Source organism: Microcebus murinus, chromosome 4 (assembly GCF_040939455.1).
Source record: "Microcebus murinus isolate Inina chromosome 4, M.murinus_Inina_mat1.0, whole genome shotgun sequence".
NCBI lineage: Eukaryota > Metazoa > Chordata > Mammalia > Primates > Cheirogaleidae > Microcebus > Microcebus murinus.
In genome coordinates, this window is record NC_134107.1 from 21,815,344 (window position 1) to 21,835,963 (window position 20,620).

Sequence of the window (20,620 nt, forward strand, 5' to 3'; positions counted from 1 at the left end):
AGCCCCCTCACTTCCTGGCCTCCTGAGAGCTCGGCCCCCACCACGCTGCCCCCGACAGTCCCAACATCAGCACTTCCCCGCCCTGCCAAGGACTCCCTTGCCCTCCTCTGTGCCTCAGCAGAGCTGCTGGATAATGATGGGTCACCCCACTTCTGCCACCTCCTACCCCAGATAAGGCTCAGAGAGGGATGGAGGTCCCTGTGCCCACTCCCATTCCACCCCCTTGTACCTACTGTGTCCGGGGTGCCTCGGCTGGGATCTGTGGCACGTCCCAGGAACGGTAGCGCCACATCTGCCTCAGTGCCCCCGGCCGCTCCCCTTCTTCCGTCCCCAGCGCCTCCGCTGGGCCCAGAGCTGAAGCCTCATCGCAGCTTCCCCCCACACTGTGGCCAGCCCCCAGTGCGCTCATCCTGCCCGGCGACTCTCTTCCTCTTTCGGCACTTCCTGACCCAGGGGGCCCTGCTAGAGGCCGGCTGGCCGTCCAAGCAGAGGACCATGGGGCTGGTAGGCGCCTTCCGCTGGCTGGGGCAGGAGGCTGGCTGGGGCGAGGAGCTGCACAGGAGGGCAAGGGGCAGGTAGGGACAAGCCCAGCCCACAGTCAGGAGACAGCCCCAAGAGTCAGAGGCTGCCAGGCAGCCACCAGGCCTGCCTGGGCTGGAATCTACACCTTAGCCCCAGTCTGGTTTTCCTCTCTGCTTAACCTCTCTGATTTTCACCTCTCACTCCTGGTGGCGGTCTACCACTTGGTGATAACCACCAGGTACCCTGGCTGGGGGTGCCCGGCCCACATATAGAGCTCTCTGCTTGGCATCTCTGTGTGCATCACACTGTCCAACACAGGCTTGGGCACACAGAACAGTGATGTGTGAACAGAGCAACAAGGATGGAGCCTAAAGACATGGGCTCATGTGCCATTTCTGCCACTTACCAACTGTGTGGCTTGGATTGGGTCATAAATCTCTGAGTCATGTAAATCATTTTTGGACAAGGTAGGATATAAACAGATACATTAATAAATACATGTGTCAGGGAGCTTTTCTGAGCCTGGGTTTCCTCGTCTGTAAAATGGGGCTCATGGAGTTATATGAGGGTTAAATAAGAGCTGAAAGCATTTACAAATTAATTCATTCAATAAATCCTTATTGAGCACCGTCCATTCCACAGGCCCTGTGTCGGAGAGTGTAGCAGCCAGCAGGGAAGCAGGGGTCTGTCCTCACAGGCTTAGATTCTAGTAGGGAAGACATCCAGGAAACATAATCTATGGTCAATATAACATCAGGCAGCAAATGTGGCATAAAGACAAGCAAAGCCAATAGGAAGGGGGAAGAGAATGATGATGGGACTGCTACTTAGGTAGGGGCTTGGGGAAAGTCCTTCTGGACGGTGACACTTGAGAAGGACCTGAATGCGTGGGGAGAGTGAGCTGTGTGCCTGTCTGGGAGAACAGCATTCTAGGCAGAAGGAACAGTAAGAGCAAAGCCATGAGCAAGGGAGGTGCTTGATGTATTTGGAGAAGAGCAAAGAGGCCAGCCCGGCCAGAGAGCAGGGAGCCGGGGGCTGCTGTGGGAGCTGGAAAGGTTTCCAGAGTCCAGACTGGGCTGAAGTTCAAGGCCATCGTGAGGATTTGGTGCATACATACCAAGGCATATACTTACTCTTGGGGTGGGTTCTGGGGAGGAAATTGTACCTTCCTCAAGCATTGTTTAGTCAAACTTCTCTAAACTTAGTTCTTTAATTGGATACGTGTTTGTTACCCCCAGAAAGGCTGTGAATTTCTCGAGGACAGAAACTGTGTCAGTTCAGTTCAATAAACATTTACGCTATGGAACCGAAGATATAGGATGCACATGATGCCATTCAGACCCTTAGAAAGCTCCATCTGGTGCTGTAATCACCTTTGCTTCCCTCCTCACTGCAACGTAATATTTTTCAATAAATATTTGTTTCATAAATGCATGCTGTGTAATGAAATGAATACTCAGGAGCAATAAAAACAATAGCTAGTATTTCTTGAACACTTCTGTGCCCGACACCTTACTGAATATGTAAAGTAGCTCATTGAATCCTCTTAATGGAATTAGGAGGTTGATCTTGTTATTTTCCTCATTTTACAGATGGGAAAATCAAGGCATGGAGCTGCTAAGCTTACTAGTCCAAGGTCACCCAGCTGGTAAGTGGTGGAAGTAAGAATTGAACCCTACAGTCTGTGCCCTTAAATAAGACATTCTGTTGCCCCTATAAGGTTGGGGACATGGCCAGGTGATGCCCCTGAAGCGCCCCTTTTCCCAACAGTTCTCCCTCTAGCCCATCATCTCTGAATCCCTCAAGGTGGGTCCTGAATGCTGTGGCCCATCAGAGACTCTGATGTTCTGGAAGGAGGCTGCTGCAGGCCCCTGCCCTCCTATCCTAGGCATTCTGCAAGTAGCTGGAGCAGTTAAACAGAGGAAATGGGGCTGGGTTTGTTTTCCATCTGAGGCTTCTGGCAGCCCTGGAGCAGCAGAGAGCAGGAAATGGAGTTCCTGGAGGGGAAGCAAGCAGGCTAGAAGCTTTGAGAGGCAGAGCAGTTCTGACTATGGGACCAGGGCCACCTCCAGCTTATACTCCTCGAAGCTGCCAGTGCCAGTTCTGCTTTTCAGGTGAGGGGGGAAAGGACAAGGCTGGAAGGGACAGGTACACAGGGCTGGGGAGGATGCCCTTGGCAGTTCCTAGGACAACATGTGCCAGCATCAGGGAGCTGGGGACCCCTCAGAATCCACCCAGGTATACACAGGAAGAGGAATCTGGGTGAGAAAATTATTCTGGGCTTTGTCGAGGCCCCAGAGGGTGAGGTGTTCTACTTTCCATGGCCTGGTTGAGAAAGTGGGAGCTGGGGAAAAGAAATGTACCAGGGCACCGAACACTCAACCCACGACCTGGACATCCTCTGCCCTCAAAACCCGCCAAGCCAGCCTCCTTGGACTGACCTTCAAGGCTCCTTATGCTTTGGCTCCTCTGGGTTTTTTGCTGTTTGTCCAGCCTTCCCTGCAGAGATTCTTCTCTCAGCTCATGTCGTGCTGGTGCCTGCCTCATAGTAGGTGTTCAATAAACCTTTCTTCCCTCTTTTTTGCACGCCCTTCACATGCCACCCTGACCCCTGCCATTCTATTCTGCTGCTCTCCTTGCTGGTCTTCCCTTAATATGCGGCCAATCAAAATCTGCACCCTTCGAACCCCAGCCCAAGGAGCAAATATGGGAAGGTAAAAAGAGCCCCAGACAGCCGGGCCAGGTGGCTCACACCTGTAATCCTAGCACTCTGGGAGGCCCGAGGCAGGCGGATTGCTCAAGGTCAGGAGTTAGAAACCAGCCTGAGCAAGAGTGAGACCCCGTCTCCGCTATAAATAGAAAGAAATTAATTGGCCAACTAAAAATATGTAGAAAAAATTAGCCGGGCATGGTGGTGCATGCCTGTAGTCCCAGCTACTCAGGAGGCTGAGGCAGCAGGATTGCTTGAGCCCAGGAGTTTGAGGTTGCTGTGAGCTAGGCTGACGCCACAGCACTCACTCTAGCCTGGGCAACAAAGCAAGACTTTGTCTCACAGAAAAAAAAAAAAAAGAGCCCCAGACACAGGATCCGTTGGTTCACCTCCAGCCCTTGCTGTGTGACTCTGGGCCAGTCATTACCCTCTCTGGGTTGGATCAGACGATTTCTAAGATCTCTGATAGATCTGACAGTTTCGTGTGAATCTTTTTCCAAGATCTCCAGGCTTTCTCTCATTCGCTCAGATGACAAATATTTTATAAACACCGACGAAGTGTCAAACACTGCTTCTGACTCAGCACTCCCACCCCCACTGACTCACCTCTGACACTCATTTTTGTTCCCAACGATATTCCCACATCGTTTGACCTTTTGTACACATTAGTCTTGTCTCCTTACAAGATCCTTGAACCCTGTGCTGCTTCTCAGTCAGTGCTGGGTACACAGGTCTGTGCCTAGTGACTTCCTGTGGAAGTCAAAGTGGGTTGAATAGAAGTGTTCAGAAAGCCAAGAAGAGAAGGGAAAAACGGGTTTCCTGTTTGCAGGAGTGGCTGCGGTGAGACACGGAGGGTTTTTAAAGTCTAGGCCCCTCCCCAGCAGCTAGGCCTGTGACCCGGGCACCTGATGACGCCCTTGGGAGCACCCCAGGGCCAGAGATTACCAGCTGATCGCTGGCCCTGCCCGGGTGCTGGGCCTCTGCCCCCGCAGAGGAGACAGATGTACTTGAGTTGGGCTGCAGGTGCTGCTGGCTAGTGACAGATGGAAATTTGATTAGGTGCCTTCTGGGTGGCCTCCTTAAAGTCATGAACAGGAGGAAATCTGGAAAAGGGGCTGGAGACCCCTGGGGCAAGGGAACTGCAGTCCAGTGCTGGCAGCTCAGCAGTCGAAGGTGGTCCTTCCAACCACTATCTCTCTTGGAAACTGTCCTTTGGTGCCTCCCAGGTGCACGGGCTGGAGGTGAAAGAGGGGGCTTGGTGTCTCTCCCCTCTCTCTGGGCCAGCTGGATCTGCTCTAAAGAGCTTGTTTCTGCCCCCAGCCTGGACTACACCAACCCCCCAGGGCCCAGTCAGCAGGCCTCCCAGCCTCCAAGCCTCCCACCCCCATCTGCAAGCTCATAGCCTTGACTGCATAACCGCCTTCCAGCCCCTCCCTGCCTGTCCTAGCACCTCACCTGGGGACATGTGCCCTTAGCACAGAGCCCAGAGGATGAAAGTCTGGGCCCTTGGGAGCCCCGACCAGTGTAAAGGGCTTTGGGGAGGAACGGATATGCGTCTGGATCCTGGCTCTACCAGTTACTGGCTTCTGCCGCCTTAACAAATTGCTTAGCTCCTCTGAAGCTTAGTTTCCCAGTGGCCCTCAAAGCCCAATCTACTCTGTCACTCTGTCAGCCTTTCTTCCTCACGCATCTGTAGGCCGCAGCCTGGCTCCAGTGCAGTGGGGCCCAGCAGGGTCCAGCCTCAATTCCTTTCCCATCCTCTTTGTTTGTCATGAGGTTTACCCCAGCCTGCACTGACCCTTGTCCTTGGGACCTGGACCCTTGAGGGGCCTTTCTGAACACTCTGCTCTGACAATGCACCAACTGAGGTAAAAATGAGACTCCAAGCTAGACTTCCGGCTGCCTGGCCCCTAGGCCACCATCTCAGAGGACACCAGAGAACCTCTTCAAATGCCATTGCCCTAACTGACCCTCCCAGCTCCCCTCGGAAATGTCCAAGTGTCCTGTGCTCCCCTGGTGAGGGCTTAGGGGACACGAGCTGCTGGGGCACATCCCAAACTCCTTATGCCAAAGTGGGGTCCGATAAGACCCTCTTCTGGGATCCCAATCCCCACACGTTGGCCTTCAGGAGGAGCCTGGCCCCACCTTGGGGCTCTGCCCTCCCTGGCCTTTGACTCACTGGGGGAGGAAGGGCCCTGAGGGGAGGAAGGAATTCCAGCCTGGGCCTGGGCCTCGCCCTTCCCAAAGGAAGGAAAATGGATGGACCCTGGGCTTCCGGCCTCCTCTGGCAGTGGTCCCCTCCCCCTGCTCCCACTCAGCTCTCTGCCCCCGGTTTTTGCATTTTTAATTCAGGACAGAATGTGATCTCTTGCAGCTCCTTGCTTTATCCTGTTGCTATTTAAATTACAAATCGGCCCCATCTCCCTGTCACTCTTGGGTTATTTTTAGCTTCTGGTAAATAGCAGCAGAGAGAGTTGGATCAGGTGCCCCTCCCTCAAAGAGCTGTGTGCCCGTAGCCATGTGCCCGCGGCAGGGGGCTCCCTCCTCTGCCAGCTGGCGCCCATGGTCCCTGCCCTCCAGCCCCTCCCCAGGGGGCAGGCAGGACAGCATGCCAGGACATGCACACAGGCTCAGCCCTCGCCCTTGTCCCTGTTAAGCTTTGCCACCCCCAGGTCCTACCGCCCTCCGCTGCCCAGGGCCAACCTCCTTCAGGACGCCCACGAGGAGGTCCAGCTACACTGGGCAAAAGACCTGACTTGTGTTTCACCTCTGCTTTGAGTCAGGAACTTTGCATCTCTTATCTTCTTGCATCTTACCAGCCACACTCTTGAGTAGGTATTACAGTTCCCATTTTCCATAGGTGGAAACAGGGTCAGAGGTGAAAGTGACGTGCCCAGCTAGGAAGGGGCAGGGCTAGAATTCGAACCCAGGACTCTCTGACCTGGAAGCCTGCGTGCCTCCCTCAGTGGGATTCAGGTGCCGCTGTGCCCCAGCCCAGGTCGATTCCCAGGGCCCTCTATCTGCCACAGCTTCCCACGTGCTAGTCCTGTCCCCATCCACCGGATCAGGGGTTGGCAAACCATGGCCCGTGGGCCACATCTGGCCTGCTGCTTGTTCTCATAGGACCCGGGAGCTAAGAAGGCTTTTCACATTTATATGTGGTTGGGAAAAAGCAAAAGAATAATATTTTGCGACTGTGGAAATTACATGAAATGTAAAGTTCAGCGTCTATAAATGAAGTTTCACTGGAATCCCGGCACACTCGTTCATTTACACGTCATCTATGACTGCCTTTGCCTTACAGCAGTAGATTGGGTTACTGCGGTGGATAGTCTGTGACCTGCAAAGCCTAAAACATTTACTGTCTGGCCCTGTATGGTGTCATACTTCTGTCCAGGGAATGGATTACAGCCCATATGCCCAACTGAGGCAGGGCTTGGCCTGGGGCCAGATGCCAGGAAGCCCCTGCTGTCCACCCCCTAGTGACTCATCTCACTTTGGACATCTTACTTTTTTCCCTGCCCTGCTCCTTTCCCTCCCTCCTTTAGCGTCTTTACAGGTAAAACCAGTGGCTTCCAAACCTGCTCAGCTATCAAAATTATCAGGTAGAGGTGTTTAGAGTTGAGACATCCAGGCTCAATCCCAGACTACCTGCAGCAGGATCTCCAGAGATGGGGCTTAAGAATCCATTTTAAAAGAGATCCTCAGGTGATCCAATTTGGGAACCACTGGGCTTAGCTCCAGAGGTTTAAGTTCTGCATCTTTGAACTGGTTCTTTCAGACCAAACCTAGCATCCCTCACAGCCTTCTAGCTTTTCCTTAGCTCAAACCTCCTCCCCCGTGGTCTTCCGAGCCCAACTCTGATTGTTTATATTGGGAATTACCTTTCTTTCCCCCCAGATGCCGATGTGAGATGTCAGGAACTGCTGCCCTGCCCTTTTTGACTTGGTGGGAACCATGTCCCATTTAAACCAAACAAGGGCCTACCCCACTCAAGTTCTTCCCTCGCCTGTTTTCCTGCCTTCTTCCGCCCCAGGTGTCTGCTGGCACAGACCTGCCATCTCTCCATCCACCTAAAGCAGCTGCCAGGGCAGCTTCCAGCCCGTGCTGGCACTGGGAGGCGGAGGATAAACCCCCACTCCCCTAAAAGCTCCTCCTGTCCTGCCAAAAGCCCCCGTCCTCACTTGCGTCAGAAGCAGCCAGGCCTCAAGCCTGCTTCCGCTTCCACCCCTCGCCCTCGGATTTTTTTTGCCCCCGCATTTCTGTCTAAAAGCCTTTTCTCTCCGTGAAGGGCTTTCAGCTGCTTTTCTTAGCAACTCCTCGCAGCAGGGTGGGAGGTTTATCTTCGAGCCAGAGCTGCATGAAACTGTGGCATGCGGAGGAAAAGGGCCGCTGCTGCCGTGGGCCTGAGCTCCTGCCAGCCCCTCCCCCACCCCCTGGCCTGTACTAGCGACAGCAGCATCCGTCATCAGGCCACTCAGGACTGCGGCCACGCGGGAGGGTTGAGCTGGAAAGCACAGCTTGTTCCTCCGGGGTCCCCTGGGCCTGGAAGGGCTGCTGCCTCTTTCCCAGGGCCTCTCTGCCCTCGACCCAGGGGGCTCTCCTTGCCATGGTGCCTGTCCAGCTCGGGGCTCTTGACCTGACCCCAGGGTGGGAGGAGGTGTCCTGCCCAATCTGTCCAGGGGTGACCGCTGGAGCCCACCCTGGTGCTGTCTTCTGCAGCCCTCACATGGGTGACCTGGAGGCCTCTTATTTCCTTTACAACCAAAGAGGAGCTACAGGTTCCTCTGGCATCCCTGGTGACAAGTGGCCCCGAGTTTGGGCTACAGAAGAGCCTCCATTCTGGAATCACCCTGGGGGAAGCCTAGCCCTTGCAGCTGTATGTGTGTGTGTGTTTGTGTTTGTGTGCACGCTTGTATGTGCAGCATCTTCCATCTTAGCCCTATAATTATTCTCTGCTCCCTGACCTCTAAGCCTCTACCCTACTCTAGCCTCCTTTCCAACTCCAGATGTGATTTGTCCTTGACCCACAGCCACGGCAAATCTTGGGGTTTTCCTCCTAAGTTATAGGTGAAGAACTGAGGCCCCAGGAGAGATTTTGTCTAACTCAAGGACACACAGCAAGTCACTGGCAGAAGTGAGAATACAAAGCAGGTCTTCTGACTCCTGGGCTAATATTTCTTTCAGGATTCTACATTCTCTGCCCTATCCTCTCTTAGTCCCTCTGCACTCCCTCCTCCTCCAGGGGGACTTTCTTCTCCATCTGCAGCCAGAGGCATGGGATGGATGACGCACTCCTCTCAGCATGGTGCTCTGAAAGCACCTGGTAATGGATCCAGTGTACCACAATTCCTTACGTACCCCAGAGGGTGAAGGCAGAGCCCAAGGGAGCCTGACCTACTTCCATTTGCTCTGAACATCTCACTTCAGGGTGGGTGAAAAGTCCTCTGCCCTTCTCCTCCATCCTCCCCCAAGTGCTGGAGGCCCGATGGCGCCATAGCCATTAAGATTATTGGGGCCCTTCAAGCTCCCAGGGCGGAGTGTTTTTTGAAACGTTTTTCCAGAAACCCCAGCGAGAGCCAGAGCAGCCTCAGACACACCCCAACCCCCTGTGTGGTTGTAAGTGGACAGGAAACTTGTCCTCTCCAGCAAGACTGATGGCTGTAAGGACTGCAGATGCCCCAGTGTCCCTGCTGGACTCTCCAAAGGAGGTCACTGTGGGCCAATGGCTTCAGGGGGGCAGCAAGTCCAAGTTAAGGCTGGGGTGGGGGAAAGGAAGAGGAGGGTAAGGTCTGTACTGGGCTGCCCCAGCCCCACCTCCACGCCCTCCTCAGCTCCACCCCTGGTGTAACTTACCTACCCTTATTCTGGGGGCAGTCCTCCCTCATAATTATCCCTCCGGTAAGGTGGGATAAAGGTGACCTCTGGCCCCGCTCCAGCTGGTTCCTCCAGGGAACCCTCTAGGCAGAGGTGGCAGAACAAGCGAGGCTGGGAATCTTACAGTGGCAGAAGAGAGTTTAATTAAGAAGATGTTGGGTGGAGGCAGGGAGGTTCCCTCTGCCACCAAGGTTGCCAGTGAGGGCCTGTTGTGGCACAGGGGCTCACGAGGGACCTCGGCCACAATCTCTGGACAGCAGGGTCTCCACCCTGGTGGCAAGCAGCATCTCTCTTACTTCCACAGGCCAGTGCCTAGCACAGGGTCAGCCCACAGGAAAACTCGGGGAAGACCTGTTGAATGAATGGGGTGGGGGGTTCTTCTCTCCCTCAGAAGATCTAGGGGGCATCTTCCTGGCTCTCCCCGGCAGATAGAGGTTTGTAAGAACTATGTCTTGGCTAGTTCTCTCCTTGGGGTCTAGTACAGCGCCTGGCACACAGTTGACACTCAGTAGATCCGTATCAGATGAATAGGGCTTTCACGGTTCCTGCAGAGAAGGAGTCCCAGAGGCTTCCTCCTTCCCCCTGCACACGTGAGGCAGAGACCCCTTGGTAGTCATTTCCGAAGCCCAGCACCTAGGGCAGCGCCAGGCAGGCAGCAGGCGCTCAATGAACGCTTGCTCAATGTTGACTGCAAAGAGGGGTGGTCCCAAGTGCTGCGCTCCCCTCTGCCCGCGTCCTCCTTACCTGTAAGACACCTGCTTTTGGAGGTGCATCTGGCGGAACCGCTCCTCCACCGGGGGCCCAGCGGCCATGCCCTTGGGGCCTTCGGGCCAGGGCTGCCGGACCTCGGCCTCCTCCCCCCGCCGGCAGCGCCGCCGCACCACCTCCTCCTCGGGTGCCCGGCCGGCCCCGTCCCCGCGCGGCCCTCCGCCGCCCGGCCCCTCGGCCATCCTGCGGCCGCCTGGTCCCCGCGGCTGCTGTGGCCTTTCGGGACTCCCCGCCGAAGTTCAGAGTCCGCCGGGCCCGGGGCGCTGCGGGAGGGAGGGCAGCGCAGGTCCCGCAAGTCCCTCGCGACGCGGACGCTCAGACGACAGGAGCCGCGAGATGCGGGGCGCTGCGCCGGGGAAGGCCGGCTGGGATCCTGGGGGCGGGGGTCCTCGGCCGGGTCGGGGTGCCGCGCGGGGCGCGCTGCGGGCCCCCCCGGACGGCTGGAGCGGGAGCCGGAACCGAGCCCGAGCGGAGCAGGAGCCCGGGCGGCGAGCGTGCTCCTGCAGCCGCCGCCGCTGCCGCGCACCGGAGTGTCACCTTAGAGACACTCGCCTACCCGTGGGGTCCGGGGGGAGGGCGCCGCCCCGCCCAGCCAACCTGGCTCGGGGCACGGAGGGAGTGCGCTCGGCGCAGCGGGCTGCGGGCACGAGCCTTGCTTCGGGGCAAGGCCTGGTGTGTGGGGCCCCGCCTGGGGCCACCTCTGCGCCCCCGCCTGGGTACCCGTACCCGGCTGCTCGGCAGCTGCCAATCATCGCCCCGCCCGTCACTCAGCCGCGGTGATGTCCCCCCCCCCTCCCTTGGTCCCTCGCTTTCCGGCTTCAGGCATTCGCCGCTGCAGCGGCAGGTGGGGGTGGGGGGCAGGAGTGGTGACACCAGCCAGCTTTTTAACCCCGTCAGCGCCGCAGGAATTTAGAGACACAATTGGATTTGGGGAAGGGGCACAGGAAAGAAAACATATCCAGGGACGCCTTGCATTTGAGGATGGAGCCGATCTCGGGTAACACTATCTCTAGGCCTAGAGCTCTTCCGGACTATGCCTGGACAGGGACGCAGGTGGGTGGGGACAGGGCGGAGAGCATCCCAACCCGGGAGTCCTTCAGCTCCCTCTAGGCGGGAAAGCCTCCTATGACCCGAATCTCTGAGGCTGCAGGGCCAGGCTCTCTCAGAAGATTTCATCAGCCTCCTGGATCAGGAGGGGCTGATAGGACAGGGGAGAAGCCAACTCCAAAAGGTCTTCTTGGGGTCCATCTCATTCCCCTACTTCTCCCCCCCAAAATTCCGTAGTCCCTCCTTATGCCATCTTCTCTTGTCCATGGGTCATTCATCACCTGCACCTACATCTGGCCTGTGGTGGGACCCTGGTTAACGTGTCAGGTCCAATGCCTCCTGTTCACTGCCCCAGTCTCACCCTTCCCTCAGCCACCCCAGCATCTACTGTCCCCCTTTGGCATTTACTGGCTCCCCTTGCCTGTCCTTTAGCCTGGCATTCTAGGTCTGCCTTGATCTTCCCACACCCCGAGGTCCAGTCCCACTCATTTCCGTGCACCCATCTGTGCTCCTAGTTCTGGGACTGGCGTCAGGCCCGTACACTGTGGTTCAGGTTGTCACCTCCATCTGAAATCTCCTTCTGTTGATGTGTTTCAAATTCTGAGGCTCCATTCAAAAGCCTGCTTCTCTTCCAGGAAGTCCCTGGATGAAAGTCTCCCAGCTGAAGTGTCTCTTTCTTCCCAGGCCCTGTCGCTGTCTGTCCTAGATGTCTAGTCCAGTCTGTGTCTCATCTTTGCTCACTGACACTGTGAGGGTGAGTGTCGAAGCTGGGAGGGGTCAGGCTCCCAGAGGTATAGAATGTGCTACTCGGGGGACAGCCATGCCACTTGCGGCTGCCCCAACTCTCTCCAGCCCTACGGTGGCTGTCCTGCTCTGTGCCTTTGCTCAGGTTGTTCCCATTGCCTGGAGCATGTCCCCTTCCCTGTCCTGCCTATGGAAGTCCTGCCCATCCTTCAAGGTTTCATCTCAAGTGCCACCTCCCCCATGATCACTTCCCTGACATCCAGTACAGACACTACCTTCCTCCAATCAGCCCCGTTACGATTTCCTGGGCCTCTTTTTGGGGCACTCCCCTTTATACTTTAACAATAAGTAACATCGCATTTGATCCTCACCGCAGCCTGGGTGGTAGATATTATCACTTCCTCCATGTTATAGGGGAGGACACCGAGATGTCATTCAAGTGATTTATTTTGCTCAAGATGGCTCAGGCAGTGAGTGGTGGGACCAGGATTTAAATCCAGGGCTTCTGGCCCCAGAACCCACACCCTCTTCCCCTTCACCTCGCTGCCTGTCGCCCAGTAGCAGCCTGGTGTTGGCTGGCTTCCCGCTAAGCTAGAAGCTCCCAGAGGGCAGGGACTGGCCTGCTCCAGTGCCGGCTCCTGTCTCTCTCGTGCAGCAGTCCCTAATGGAATTGCATTAAACTTCTTGGCCACAGTGGAGCTTCTTTCCTAGAGCCAAGATCTGAAGAAGTCCTGCTGCCTGAGGGGGTGGGGTGGGGCACTTGGGACACCCCCTTTTTCCTTCCCGCCAGCTGCCCTTGGGATTGCCCTTCCAGGACTCTTGGCTCCTACTCTAAGCAGCCAGCCCAGGGGAGCTTCCCACACCATGAATTATGGCAGTTCTGGCTGGGTCTGACATTCCCGCACCAGCTGCCTAGCTGCTGGGTTTCCAGGTTGGTTTTTTGTTTAGCTTTTCCCTGCCGAGCTCTCCCCACTCAATCCTTTTTAAAGTGAGGCTTCTTTCCTCTGTCCTCACCACCCACCCCCACACACACTTAGGACCAGCTGCTGACTGCATTATCTTTTAGCTGCGGCTCCACCCTCTTCCCAAGGAGAAGAGAAAAGTGAAAGCCACTCTGCTGACCGGCCTGGCCACTGTCTGCCGCCTCTCCCAGCTGCAGCATGCTCCTCTGAACCGCTCCAGCCCGTTCATTATCTCTGCACTCAGAAAATAATTGCTGAAGCCTTTTGAGTGTTTCCTGCCTAGCTGACCTTATGTGCAAGCTTCCATTTACCCCTCAGAGCAACGTTATGAGGGTGGGGACCATTTTACAGATGAGGACGCAGAGGCTTGGGGAGATTAGGGAGCTTGCCAAGATCATACACTTAACTGCAGCACAGTCATCAGCACCCAGGCTCTTAACTGCCACTCTGATGACAAAACAACCAGGCTCCTCTGAGCTGAGTTCCCACCCCCTAGAAAGGGGCACCCATTGCCTGTTACCAAAGGTGCCCAATTTGGCCAGATGGTTCCTGAGGTCAGCCAGCCCCTCTGGGATTGGAACCTTGACCTGGCCCAGCCCAACTCCAGGCATCACCCACAGCTGCTCTGCCTGTTGCAGAGCTTTGGTTTCCAGGTATAACAAAGGGTTTGTTGTGGTAATCTGGCAGGGTGACTGGCACTGTAAAAGCCATCATGTACGTGTGGCAAAGCAGGTTGCCAGTGCTGCCAGTGGAGCGTGGAGGCTGCAGCACCATTGCTAAGGATGCACTGGGGACGCCGTGCCCTCTTAGGGGCAGTGACTTATGGCACAGAGGAGGTGATGTGTCAACAGGTGGTTTGTGCAGGGGACTAACTTTGTATCCCAACGCAGGCTGGGAAGACCACATTGGATGTACTGTCACAGGGTGGTGGTCACAGATGACCACATTTTGACCAGCTTGCCAAACCTGGGCTTTCTGGCTGTCAGGGTTAGTTGCTCCCGGAAGCCCCTGAGTTCTTGGATCTGGGACAGTAATATAAAGCTGGGGTGGGGAGGGAGGCCTAGAGGAGATGGGCAGGGGGGTTGGGGAAAGGGCTGGAGAGGAAGCATGAACTCTGAAGCCAAACAAACCTCTATTCAGATACCAGCTTTGGGCTGGGTGCGGTGGCTCACGCCTGTAATCCTAGCACTGTGGGAGGCTGAGGCGGGCGGATCGTTTGAGCTCAGGAGTTCGAAACCAGCCTGAGCAAGAGAGAGACCCTGTCTCTATTAAAAATGCAAAGAAATTAATTGACCAACTAAAAATATATAGAAAAAATTAGGCGGGCATGGTGGTGCATGCCTGTAGTCCCAGCTACTTGGGAGGCTGAGGCAGTAGGATTGCTTGAGCCCAGGAGTTTGAGGTTGCTGTGAACTAGGCTGACGCCATGGCACTCACTCTAGCCCAGGCAACAGAGTGAGACTCTGTCTCAAAAAAGAAAAGAAAAAGAAGCCAGATATCAGCTTTGACACTTACTGGCTGCCTGACCTTGGTGATGTCATTTCACCTTTCTCAACCTCACTTTCTTCATCTGTGAAAATGAAGGATTATTAGGATTATTTCAGTCCCTTACTGGGATATGCAGAGTTCTCAGTCCAATGCCTGGACATGGCAACAAGTCAAACATGGGAGTGTGCTGGGTTTCAAGCCCTTTGACTTAGGAGCTGGGTCTTTTTTTTTTTTTGAGACAGAGTCTTATTTTGTTGCCCTTATTTTGTTGCCGAGTAACTGGGACTACAGGCATGTGCCACCATGCCTGGCTCATTTTTTCTATATATATTAGTTGGCCAATTAATTTCTTTCTATTTATAGTAGAGACGGGGTCTCGCTCTTGCTCAGGCTGGTTTCCAACTCCTGACCTCAAGCAATCCGCCCACCTCGGCCTCCCAGAGAGCTAGAATTACAGGCGTGAGCCACTGTGCCCGGCCAGGAGCTGGGTCTTGTCTGAGCTCCATTGTTAGTGTGGTGCCACGCACAGAAAGGACACCCATGCATGTTTTCTAAATGTGTGAATGAATGACGAAGGTCATACCAAAAGTCAGCTTTGTCTCCCATTCTTCTGAGTGACTACTTCAAACTGTCCCCTTTCTCCCCAATTCATCTCCCATGCCAGCCCTCCCCATTGGCCAAGCCCCACACCTCACAGTCACTGGGGGGTCCCTCGGTTTCCTGCCTCCTTGCTTCCTGCAGCCACACAACACCCCACCCTTTAGCCCAGGCCTCTCCGGTCCAAGGTGGACCAACACCCGGCCCCCTGGATCCCATTCCCACCCCCTATCCATCACCCTCTTTCTTCCCTCTGTCTTCCTTGTATTGGCTCTTTGTCTTCTAGAAATAACCATGGTCAGCGCTCTCCCAACTGAAAAACAGCCCCGATCTGCTCTTGATCCTGCCACATCTACCCTCTGGTTGCCACCCTGTTTCATCTGGAAGAGATCACCCACACCCCGACTTCCCCAGCCTTCATTTCTTTTCTTTTCTTTTTTTTTTTTTGAGACAGAGTCTTGCTTTGTTGCCCAGGCTAGAGTGAGTGCCATGGCATCAGCCTAGCTCACAGCAACCTTAAACTCCTGGGCTCAAGCGATCCTGGTGCCTCAGCCTCCCAAGTAGCTGGGACTACAGGCATGTGCTACCATGCCTGGCTAATTTTTTCTATATATATCAGTTGGCCAATTAATTTCTTCCTATTTATAGTAGAGACGGGGTCTCGCTCTTGCTCAGGCTGGTTTCCAACTCCTGACCTCGAGCACTCCGCCCGCCTCAGCCTCCCAGAGTGCTAGGATTACAGGCGTGAGCCACTGCGCCTTCATTTCTGGCCCTCCTGTCCTCACTTCCACCTGGGCTGTCCCACTTCTGCCACAGTCCCTCCCTGACACAGCTCCTACCAAAGTCCCTGGTGACCTCCTCATCGTCAAAATGAAAGGACGCTTTGCCTTGTTCTCATCTTGCCCGACCTCCCACGCGGCATCCGACACCACTGACCGCCACTCCTGGAAGCTCCTCCAGCAGTTTCTGGGCACTGCTCCTTCTCAGCCTTCTTGTTCACTCCTCTTACTCCCATCTCAATGTCTGTCTTCCCTGGAGTTCTGCCCTTACCTGACATCCGTTTATGCAGACTGACATACCACCCAGTTGCTTACAATTTCCTAATCTCTGCTTGGGATCCTAACACTTTGGGAAGCCACTTTTTCCAAAGCCCTAGACTTACGCATCGATGAGAATGTTGTACAGGCAACTCAAATGCCAGATGTGCTCAAATGAATTCTAATCTTTCTTTCCAACCCTGATCTTCCTCCTGAATTCCCTGTCTTGGAGAACGGTCTCATTATCCACCCAGGCCTCCAAGTCAGACACTTAAATGTCATTGCCGGCTTCACCCTCGCTCTAGCCCCTCACACCCAATTTGATGTCAGAGCCTGTTGGTAATTCCTTCTAGTTATCTCTGGAATCATCTCGTCTTCTTCATCCCCCCTGCAGAGCCTCAGGACAGGCAATTTTGATTATCTCACTCTCCGCCTTAGAAATATTCAGCAGCTCACCTTCAGGACAAAGTGTTCTTTCCTTAGATCTCTGAAAGGGCCGTAATTTTCTTGGGGGCCAGGACTAGGGTAAGGCAAGCTGGTGAGTAGGGTGCCAAATTTAAGGAGGTACACTTTCTCAGAGTGGTACAAGTGCCCACTTGTCTCACCCCAGTTTTGCTTTTCCTAGCTCTATGCCTTTCCACTTGCCATTCTCTGTACCCCAGACACTCTTACCCCTGTCCTTATCTTACCAAAATCTCTTACCATCCTTTAAGACTCAGTTCAAGGCCAGGTGCAGTGGTGTTCATGTCTGAAATCCCAGAACTTTGGGAAGCCAAGGCAGGAGGATTGCTTGAGGCCAGGAGTTCAAGGCTAGCTTGAGCAACATAGCGAGACTCTATCTCTATGAAAAATAAAAAAATTAGCCAGACCTGGTGGCATGTGCCTGTAGTTCTAGTTACCTGGGAGACTAAGGCAGGAGGATCACTTGAGCCCAGGAGGTTGCAGTGAGTTATGATGACACCACTGCCCTGTAGCCCAGGTGACAGAGCAAGACCCTGTCTCAAAAAAAAAATAAAATAAAAAATAAAAAGAAAGAAAGACTCAGTTCAAGGAAGGGTCATCCCCTCCTGGTTGCCTTCCCTGACCCCCACATCTGAATTGCATGATACTTTTTTGTGTCCCTTAACGTCTTTCATGTACACTCCTTCATCACACCAGCCCCTATGTCTGGTTTACTCAACTTCCACCCCCAGCCTTGCAGCCCTTGAAGGAAATTTGTTGAATGACTAATAGAAGGAATGGATGACTCAATCAGGAAAGGGGGTGTGCTAAAAGTTATTGCTAATAATAATAGCTTGAGATCCAGAGCCCCGCTGTTAATAGCCTTGCTATAAAGGTCTATATTTTCCAGCAGTTAAAACTGATGCCCAGGGCCGGGCACCGTGGCTCACGCCTGTAATCCTAGCACTCTGGGAGGCCGAGGCGGGAGGATTGCTCAAGGTCAGGAGTTGGAGACCAGCCTGAGCAAGATTGAGACCCCATCTCTACTAAAAAAAATAGAAAGAAATTAATTGGCCAACTAAAAATATATAGAAAAAATTAGTCGGGCATGGTGGCACATGCCTGTAGTCCCAGCTACTGGGGAGGCTGAGGCACAAGGATCGCCCAGGAGTTTGAGGTTGCTGTGAGCTAGGCTGATGCAATGGCACTCTAGCTGGGGCAACAGAGTGAGACTCTGTCTCAAAAAAACTCAAAAAACAAAAACAAAAAAAACCCTGATGCCCAACAGTGAGGTCCCTGTCGCTGGAATTGGGCAAACTGAAGCAGCAGGGGAAGGGGCACAGAGGCCAGTTCTGAGTTTTCATAATTCTGTCTGGTCTGCTCCAGCTTTTCTCCTGGTGGGTGGCTGGCGTAGGCACCATCCCACCACCATGCCTTTGCTTCTGTGTCCGCAAGTACCGAGCCTGCGTGATGAAGTCCAAGTGTCATAGCATTTGTGACCCCTCTGGATCTGGCCCCTGCCCACCAGCATCCCTGTCCTCTATCTTCCTGCTATTGTGAACTATTTTCTCCACGTTTTCCTGCTCTCTCCCACCCTGGAGTCTTTTGCCCAGGCTGCTGCTTCCTTCTGGAACTCCCCTTTCCTCTTTCCTGCCTCCTTCCAACAGTCTTTCCTGTCACCTCCTCCAGGAAGCCCTTGCTGCTTCGGTTTGGGCAGCACTCTCTTCTGAGCCGTCGTAGCATCCTTTGCTCGGCCCTTAGCAAGTTGTGTTGCTGTCGTGGCCTCCGGATGCACAGCTAACGTTTCTCAGAACTCGCTGAGCCGGCTGTTCTAAGCTCTCTACGTAACTTACCTCCTTGAGTCCCCGAGACAGCCTCATTTTACAAATGGAGACATGGAGGCTTGGAGAGATTCAGGTGAGAGAGTGTCTTAGTTTCCTAAACTGTGTAACAAATTACCACCAACGTGGCAGTTTAAAGCAGCACACATTTGTTATCTCCGTTTCCGTGGCTCAGAGTATGGACACAGCTTAACTGGGTCCTCTGCTCGGGGTGTCGCACGGCTGCAGCTCTGGTGTGGTCTGGGCTGCCTTCTCATCTGGAGTTTGGGATCTTCTTCTGTTTCTTCAGGTTGTTGGCAGAATTCTGGTCCTTGCTGCTCTAGCACTGGGGCCCTCGGCTCCTAGCAACTACCCTCCCCTTCACAGCTTGGCTGTCTGGCTCCTGCCAGCAGTGGGTGCTATCTCTGTTCAGGAAGGGCCAAGTCCATCTGTTAATGGCTTTCACCTGATTAAGTCAGGCCCACCCAGGGTGATCTCCTTTGTTCTTGTTGTTTTCTTTCTTTCTTTCTTTTTTTTTTTTTGAGACAGAATCTCACTTTGATGAGTGTCATTTTGATGCCCTGGCTAGGGGTGCTGTGGCGTCACCCAAGCTCACAGAGAGCTCAAACTTCTGGGCTCAAGCAATCCTTCTGCCTCAGCCTCCGAGTAGCTGGGACTACAGGCATGCCCCACCATGCCTGGCTAATTTTTTCCCTTCTATATTTTTAGTCGGCCAATTAATTTCTTTCTATTTTTAGTAGAGACGGGGCCTCGTTCTTGCTCAGGCTGGTCTCAAACTCCTGACCTGAGTGATCCGCCTGCCTCGGCCTCCCAGAGTGCTAGGATTACAGGCGTGAGCCACCGCGCCTGGCCTGTTCTTGTTGTCTTGTTTTCGAGACAAGATCTCACTCTGTCACCTGCCTGGGCTGGAGTGCAATGGCATCATCATAGCTCACTGCAGCCTCCAACTCCCAGGCTCAAGTGATCCTCCCACCTCGGCCTCCCACAGTGCTAGGATCATAGACATGAGCCACTGGGCCTGGGCGTATCTCCTTTTTTAATGAACTCAAAATCAACTGATTTGGGACCTCAATTACATTTCCAAAATCTCTTTACTTTTACCCTAAGAGGTAATCTAATTATGGGCATGACATCTTCTCCTAGTCACAAGTCCCCTCCTTATTCTAGGGCAGGGGATTCAACAGGGCGTTTACGCCGGGTGGGGATCTCAGAAGCCATGTTATCGGCTAGCAATTGGCAGCTCCAATACTCAGATGCAGCTCTTCTTACTCTGAAGTCTGTGCTTTTCATCCGCAGGACAGTCGCCCCTGGCTTCTCTTCTCTTTCCAGGGATCTGGGTCCCAGCACCAACCATCAAACTCTCCTAGGCTGTACCAAGACCCAGCTGAGGCAAAGGACACAAGAACTAAGACACTGGCAGGTCTTAGGAGGACCGAAGTGGGTACGTGTGTAACGTGCCTAGCAGGGTGCCCGGTCCACAGTGGGCCCGTGCTGTCCACAAAGCCGAGACGGCGGCTCTTGCGCCTCCGTGCTCAGCAGCAGCAGGTGCCTGAGCAGCCTTGGCGTGGGGGTTGCGGCAGAGTTCCGTTGGCTGTCTAGTTTGGATTTTGCACCTGGCTGGAAGAGGGAGCCCAGCAGAGATGCCTTCTCACATCCCTCTACCCGCCACGCCCCCTGCAGGGATGTAAAATAAACTCACCCTTCTCGCCCCCCTCAGTCCCACTTGCCCCCCACCGTGAAGAAAGGCACAAAGTCAGGAAATTGATGCTGCATCTTTTTTTTTTTTAAATTTTGCGTTCTTAAAGCTTGTGCTGAGCTAATGGAGGGAGCAGTTTGGCAAGTAAAAAGGCCCAGCGCTTGGGCAGCAGCAGGGGGAGGCCAGGTGAGGGTGGGAGGGTCCCTCTGTCCTGGGCCAGGGAGCAGCAAAGCCCGCACTAACTTCATAAAATATAAAACAAGGGAGGGGTGGAGGGAGGAGGGAGATTTGTAAAATACAATATCTTAGGGGATTGGCAATAATAAAAAATAAGGTTCATTATTTACAAACAATTTCTGTTCTTGGTCTCTGTACAGTGGGAGCGGGGTGGGGGCTGTGGGGGGACGTCCATGTGTCTGGCTGTGTGCACGTGTGGGGACCGGGAGGCCGTGGTGGAGTTGGTCATTGTGGGAAAGGAGGAGGGGCGGCCAGTGAGTGGTTCATCTGAGGACGGATGGTTGTGGGGGGAGCGGTGAGAACAGAGTGGTTGGCCCAAGGGAACAGTCCGAATGTCAGGCGGAGAGGAGGCTCCGGCCAAGATGTGGGGCAAAGAAGGACTGGGAGGTGGAACCCTCTCTCCTGGAGGGGACACTCCAGGGGCAGAGGTACGATGAGCCGGATCCGGGTTAGTGAGCAAGTCAACGCCTCTTCTGGTTGCCGGGGGTGAGTCCTGGGTCCTGGGTCTTGGTACGGCCTAGGAGAGTTTGATGGTGGTGTTGGGACCCAGGTCCCTGGAAAGAGAAGAGAAGCCAGGGGTGACTGTCCTGCGGGAACCCTCTCACCCCTCTGCAAGCTGGATCCACACGCGGTGGGATGGGGCTTTGAGAGGG

The 20,620-nt window shown here is 54.4% G+C and overlaps 2 protein-coding genes across 5 annotated transcripts in view; both read right to left on the bottom strand.

Moving 5' to 3' along the window:
- The window catches only part of DGKZ (diacylglycerol kinase zeta), a 42,183-nt gene extending 31,773 nt beyond the window's left edge, over nucleotides 1-10,410 (bottom strand). Inside the window, exon 1 of one of the 3 annotated variants that reach the window (XM_012789911.2) lies at nucleotides 9,854-10,410. In XM_012789911.2, the coding sequence (XP_012645365.1) occupies nucleotides 9,854-10,059 (206 nt within the window). In that variant the 5' untranslated portion in view covers nucleotides 10,060-10,410. Of the gene's footprint in view, nucleotides 1-233; nucleotides 525-9,853 lie in introns of those variants that run through there. The other 2 variants (XM_012789955.1, XM_020286496.2) reach the window with 2 other exon arrangements.
- A 9,872-nt stretch (nucleotides 10,411-20,282) lies between these two features.
- Nucleotides 20,283-20,620, bottom strand: part of CREB3L1 (cAMP responsive element binding protein 3 like 1) — a 36,766-nt gene continuing 36,428 nt past the window's right edge. The window contains exon 12 of one of the 2 annotated variants that reach the window (XM_012790004.3): nucleotides 20,283-20,521. In XM_012790004.3, coding sequence (XP_012645458.2) covers nucleotides 20,429-20,521 — 93 coding nt within the window. In that variant the 3' untranslated portion in view covers nucleotides 20,283-20,428. The remainder of the gene's footprint in view (nucleotides 20,522-20,620) is intronic. The other variant, XM_012790009.3, reaches the window with a different exon arrangement.